Source organism: Primulina tabacum, chromosome 8 (assembly GCF_025594145.1).
Source record: "Primulina tabacum isolate GXHZ01 chromosome 8, ASM2559414v2, whole genome shotgun sequence".
Classification (NCBI taxonomy): domain Eukaryota; kingdom Viridiplantae; phylum Streptophyta; class Magnoliopsida; order Lamiales; family Gesneriaceae; genus Primulina; species Primulina tabacum.
The window spans coordinates 42,102,611-42,108,634 of NC_134557.1; the positions used below are offsets into that span (position 1 = coordinate 42,102,611).

At 47.2% G+C, this 6,024-nt stretch overlaps 1 protein-coding gene across 1 annotated transcript; it reads left to right on the top strand.

The window, feature by feature from the left end:
* Positions 1–642: 642 nt before the first annotated feature.
* On the top strand, positions 643–5,357 carry LOC142554811 (uncharacterized). The gene is made up of 7 exons (XM_075665488.1): positions 643–768; positions 835–1,044; positions 1,156–1,926; positions 2,026–2,262; positions 2,373–2,427; positions 2,474–4,344; positions 4,911–5,357. Exons 1-7 carry the CDS (start codon positions 643–645, stop codon positions 5,355–5,357), a joined length of 3,717 nt encoding a protein of 1,238 aa, XP_075521603.1.
* Positions 5,358–6,024: the final 667 nt, after the last annotated feature.

Sequence of the window (6,024 nt, forward strand, 5' to 3'; positions counted from 1 at the left end):
AACTGGCACGGGTCCCAGACGTAGAGGGAAAAAGAGGCCAGTTCGGCAGGTTCTTCCAAGAAAGAATCCTCTTGAGTTGAATCCTTTTGAGGTGCTCTCGCATGGGCAGAACGCGGAGCCTGATCCTGTTGGATTAGATTGTGTTGATATGGACCCTCCATGTGGTCATCTGGAGGATGCCGGTGTTGGGTCTTCTGGAAAGGATCCTTTGGAGTCTGTTCTTGTTGAGGGTGTGATCCTCAATGATGAGGTTATTGATGGAGGGTTACAGTTGGATGATTGTGTGGATGGTATTGGGGTCCCGTCTACTAGTGAGTTGCCTGTGTTTGGCTCTCTGGGGCCTTGTACTTTGAATCACAGTAGTCATTCCATCCCCTCTGTTCCTTTGTCTCCTGATGATGCTTCCTCTACGGTAGAGGAATTGGTTGCTAGGCAGGGTCCTTCTGTCAGTGAGCTGGTCTTCCGGCTGGAATCTGCTGGAGATACTGATCAGGAATTCGATCGGCATTCTGAGTCGGGTGATGGCTGTAGGTCTGAAGGTCGTATTCTGGATGCTGATATGGGGGATATTAAGAAAAGGAAGGAGAATGCTTTTCATAGGTCGCGTAAAAAGCGACAGGGCGGTTCTGGTGCCCATTCTCCATGAATTTTCTCATATGGAATGTCAGGGGGCTCCGGAGCTCGGAGTCTCAACAAAGGCTACATGCCCACGTTAAAGATAAGAGAGTCAAGATCTTGGCTATTTCGGAACCCATGATTGATCTGGATGTTCGTTTTATGACTCGTCGTTTTGGTTTTTCTCGAGTTATATCGAACTCCTCGGGTCATATCTAGGTTTTCTTTGCTGAGGATGTCATGGTTGAGTGTCTTTTTGATCACACTCAATTCCTTCACTTCCGGGTTTCTGCTACTTTTTTGCCGACCACTGTCTTTTGTTCCTTTGTTTATGCTAAGTGTGACTACATTGAGCGCAGACAGCTTTGGAATTCTTTGCTTCAGGTTAAGCCTGCTCAGGGTCCTTGGCTTGTTGGTGGCGACTTTAATGTAGTCAGGAATTCGTCGGAGTGTTTGGGTTCTTCTGGTGGGCGGTTGCTTCCCATGGAAGAATTTAATCACTTTATTTTGGATTCTGGGTTAGTAGATGCTGGTTTTGAGGGGTCTTCGTTCACGTGGACGAACAAGACCATTTGGAAGCGTCTTGATCGGGTTTTTGTGTCTGTTGATTGGGGTGACCATTTTCATTCTATTCGTGTGGAGCACCTCATTCGTACGGTCTCTGACCATTGTCCTCTTTTTGTGTCAGTCCCGGTCTTTGCTAGTGGGCCGAGTTCTTTTCGCTTTCAGAGCATGTGGCTCAGGCACCATGGTTTTTTGCATACGGTGAGGCTTAATTGGAATTTACCGTGTCATTTGAACGGTATGCCCCGTCTTTTTGTGAAGTTGAAGCGCCTCAAAAGCCATCTGAAGTGGTGGAATAAGAGTGTTTTTGGTGATCTTTTTGCCAAACTTGCTGAGGCGGAGCAGGCTGTCCGGATTGCTGAGGCAGATTGCGAGGCTGCTCCTTCGGATTTGCATTGGACTAGTTTGTCCAATTGCAATGCAGATCTTGCTAGGGTTACCGCCATGGAGGCGGATTTTTGGCGGCAAAAAGCCGCTTGTAGGTGGTTAGAGGATGGTGAGAGGAACACCAAACTCTTCCACAATATGGTCAAGAAAAAAAGGGTGGCTAATAAAATCTTTCGTATTTGGGATAATGGCTCTTGCATTACTTCCCCTGAGCTTATTCAGCAGTCTGGGGCCGCCTTTTTTCAAAACCTGCTTACTGGGGATCCTTTTGTGCTTTCTTGCCCGGATTTTTCTGATTTCCCCTTGGTGATCTCGGATTTGGAGAACGCAAATATTGCTGCCCCTCCTTCTTTGGAGGAGGTGCGGGCGACTGTTTTCTCCATTCACCGTGATAGTGTGGCGGGGCCTGATGGATTCTCTTCGGCCTTCTTTCAGCATTGCTGGGAGATTGTCCATCAGGATGTTTTTGATGCGGTCCTGGATTTCTTTCGGGGTAGTCCCTTGCCACAGGGGTTTACTGCCACCACGATCACATTGATTCCCAAAGTCATGGGAGCTCAGGCTTGGTCGGACTTTCGTCCTATCAGCTTGTGTAATGTGACTAATAAGATAATTTCCAAACTTTTATATTCTCGGCTGAAGGAGGTGGCGGAGAGGCTTGTTTCGTGGAATCAGAGTGGCTTTGTTCCAGGGCGGGTGATTTCGGATAATATCCTCCTTGCTCAAGAGCTCACTCATAGTCTTTCTCTCCCCACCCGTGGTGGCAATGTTATTTTGAAACTGGATATGGCTAAAGCTTATGATAGGGTCCAATGGTCTTTTCTGTTGGATGTCTTGAGGCATTATGGCTTTTCAGAGCAGGTAGTGTCGATGATATCTGCCTGCATTTCTCATTGCCAATTTTCAGTTAATATCAATGGTTCACTCACTGGATTCTTTGGATCCACTAGGGGTCTCCGGCAGGGCGACCCTTTGTCCCCACTTCTTTTCATTTTGGGGGCAGAGTACCTTTCGCGTGGTCTTGATCGTCTTTATCGTCAGTATCCTGCGATTAGGTACCGATCTGGTTGTGATCTCCTTCTTTCCCACCTGGCCTATGCTGATGATATCATTATTTTTGCCAATGGTGGGACTCGTGAGATGAACAGTCTCATGGATTTTTTGCATCACTATGAAAACTGCTCGGGGCAGTTGGTGAATGCAGTTAAGAGTGTCATTATTTTGCCTCCGAGGTGTTCTGGTCGTACTCGTTCCCGTCTCCTTCGTATCACTGGGTTTGGGGAGGGTTGTTTTCCTATCAAATACCTCGGAGTTCCTTTGTTTCGTGGGAATAGAGTTTGCTCTCTTTTTGATCCCCTTGTGCAGATGGTGAGTAAGAAGTTGGAGGGTTGGGAGCTTAAAACTCTTTCCCCGGGGAGCCGTATGACTCTCCTTAGGAGTGTCCTCCTTTCGGTTCCCATTTACATGTTCCAGGTAGTCCAGCCACCTCTGGCAGTTATGGAGAGGCTTGAGAATGTTTTCAATGGTTTCCTGTGGGGATCCAGATCCTTGGATAAGAAATGGCATTGGGCGAGGTGGTCTCGTGCATGTCTTCCTGTCTCTGAAGGGGGTCTTGGATTTCGCAGGCTCAAAGATATTGTGGATAGCTTCTCCATTAAATTATGGTTTCGTTTTCGTCAAGGTTCATCCCTATGGGCCAAATTCATGATGAGAAAATACTGCCAGTTGGTGCATCCAGCTTATGTTTCATCTGCTGGGTTCATTTCTCCCACTTGGCGTCGTTTGCTTAAGATTAGGGCTCGTGCTGAATCTGGAATTCGATGGAGAATTGGGGTGGGAGATGTTGCTTTTTGGGATGACATCTGGTGTGGGGATGTTCCCTTGTCTAGTCAGGTCCTGCTTAGGGGGGATCGGGGTGTCCGTGTTTCTCACTTTCTTTCAGATGGGGCTTGGGATTTTGACCTTCTCTGCTCAGTTGTCCCACCCTCTGTTGCTGAGACTATTACTCTGATCCCTATTGCATCGGGGGAGCCCGATTCGGCTATTTGGGTGCATAGTTCTGACGGTGTTTTTTCGCTGAAATCCGCATGGGAGCTTGTCCGCTTGAGAGACCAAGTTTCTGATATCTTCACTCCTTGCTGGGGCAGTTGGCTGAGGCCTACTATGTCTTTCTTCCTCTGGAGGTTTTGGCATCAATGGCTTCCAGTTGACGATGTGCTCCAGCGTCGTGGTTTCGAGCTGGCGTCTAAATGTCAGTGTTGTGAGATGCCTGAGACATTCACGCACATTTTCATTGATAGCCCTCTTGCCAGGTCTGTATGGCATTACTTTGGGGCTGTTTTTCATGTCCGTATTCCCCTTACCAGTGATTTCAGACTCTTCCTCAGTGCTTGGAAGAGGCATCCGGGGTGGACTCCTAGGGGCCACGTGAAGGAGTTTTTGCCTTTCATTGTTTTATGGTTTCTCTGGACGGCTCGTAACGATGCGAAACACCGTCATTTGCACATTTCCGCGGAGACTGTTAAGTCTCAGATTTTGTCTTATTTGCGCCTCGCTCACGCTGCGTCTACTGTTAAGCCCATGCACTGGCGGGGTGTTTTGCAGGCTGCGAGGGCTATGGGGATTTTTGTTCAGTTGCGTAGGGCTCGTAAACTGACGATTGTTCGTTGGTTGCGGCCACCGTTCGGGTGTTTTAAATTGAATGTAGATGGGAGTTCGAGAGGTAGTCCTGGGGACTCTACTGTTGGTGGGGTTGTTCGTGACTCTTCTGGGCATGTGGTGGTTTCTTTCAGTGAGTTCATTGGAGTTGGGACCAATGTCCGGGCAGAATTATGGGCTATTTGGAGGGGTCTTCTCATTTCTTCTGATCTTCATCTCTTCCCTCTTTGGATTGAGACTGACTCTTGGATTTCCATTCTTTTACTTCGTTCTCGTCGGTGCTGCTGGGATCTTGAACATTTTGTTACACGGATTCTTTTGTTGATGAGGGGGCGATCTGTTCATTTATCGCATATTTACCGGGAAGGGAATTCTGTGGCGGATGCCTTGGCGGCGAGGGCTCATACTTTTAGGCAGTACACCTTAGAGTTAGGTCCTTCCCTACCTCCAGACATCTCCACCCTTGCTAGATCTGATCATTCTGGGCTTCCATACCTCAGAAACAGATCCTCTTAGCCATTTGCAGCCCCTTCTTCTTTTTTGGATCTCTTTCTTTATGGTCTCTGGCTCTATATCTATTTATATCTATATACATATATATATATATATATATATATATTTTATTGCAGGTTAGTGTACTTGGAGGTTGTTTTTCACTTCCGTATGGTCTGTGCAAGTGGGTCCAGACACTTGCACATGATGTGTGTATTCTTGTTTGTTCTGAGTGGGTCTCTGCCCTATTTCTGTTGGTGCTTTCCTTTGGCACATTCATGGTTCCTGGAGGGCGTTTACTGCTGGTTCTCCTTGGCCGCCGTATCAGTTATTGTAGAGGTGTTTGCTGGATGTCATGGTGGATTCATGGGGTGCTTTCTAAAGGATCCTCTGCTTCTTATGACATGTTCGTCAGACTCCTACTTCATGGGATCGAGATCTCTGCTCTTTTGATTCAGATGCTAGATATCTTTTGTTCTGGCGGGATTGCGATCTATATATTACTCTGTGATCGCCATTATTGGACTCTCCAGGATGATAGCTCCGGGATGAGAGCTTTTGCATGGACTCTGCGATCATCTCGCCATTATCATTTTGTCTTCCTCAGCATGCGGTTCATAGCGCTTCTCCTTTTTGATTAGTTGTTGCCGCTTATTTGGTAGTCTTCTAGGGTTCGTTTTGCTTTTGTAATTCCTTCCCTAGGTTGCTTTGTATTTATGTTTCTACTGCTTTAGCCTTTTTGAGGAGGTTATGGTTTTATCCACCTCCTCTTTTAGGTTTTTTTTCTGTATTCTGTATTTTGTTACTGTTTATTTTGTGGATATATACAGGTAGGGGTCTGCCTAACCCCCCCGCATCCGGCGGTGTTTTCCGGAAAAAAAAAAAAAAAAACCCTAAACCCTAAACCCTAAACCCTAAACCCTAAACCCTAAACCCGAGACCCGAGACCCGAGACCCGAGACCCGAGACCCGAGACCCTAGACCCTAGACCCTAGACCCTAGACCCCAGACCCCAAAACCCTAAACCCTAACCCCCCCGCTTCCGGCGGTGTTTATTACTAAAAAAAAAAAAAAAAAAAAAAACCCTAAACCCTAAACCCTAAACCAAAAACCAAAAAAACGCTCTCAAGGAAAAAAAAAAAATTCCAAAATTACCCCAATTTGGCACTATTCACGTCATTACCGCCGCGATGTCACCGCCGCCGGATCCCGGCCGGCGACCACCCCCATTAGAACCGCCTCCCCTCGCCGATCAACATACCAAAATCTCAGACCGATTGGATTCCGGCAACGTCCCCGATTTTCAGT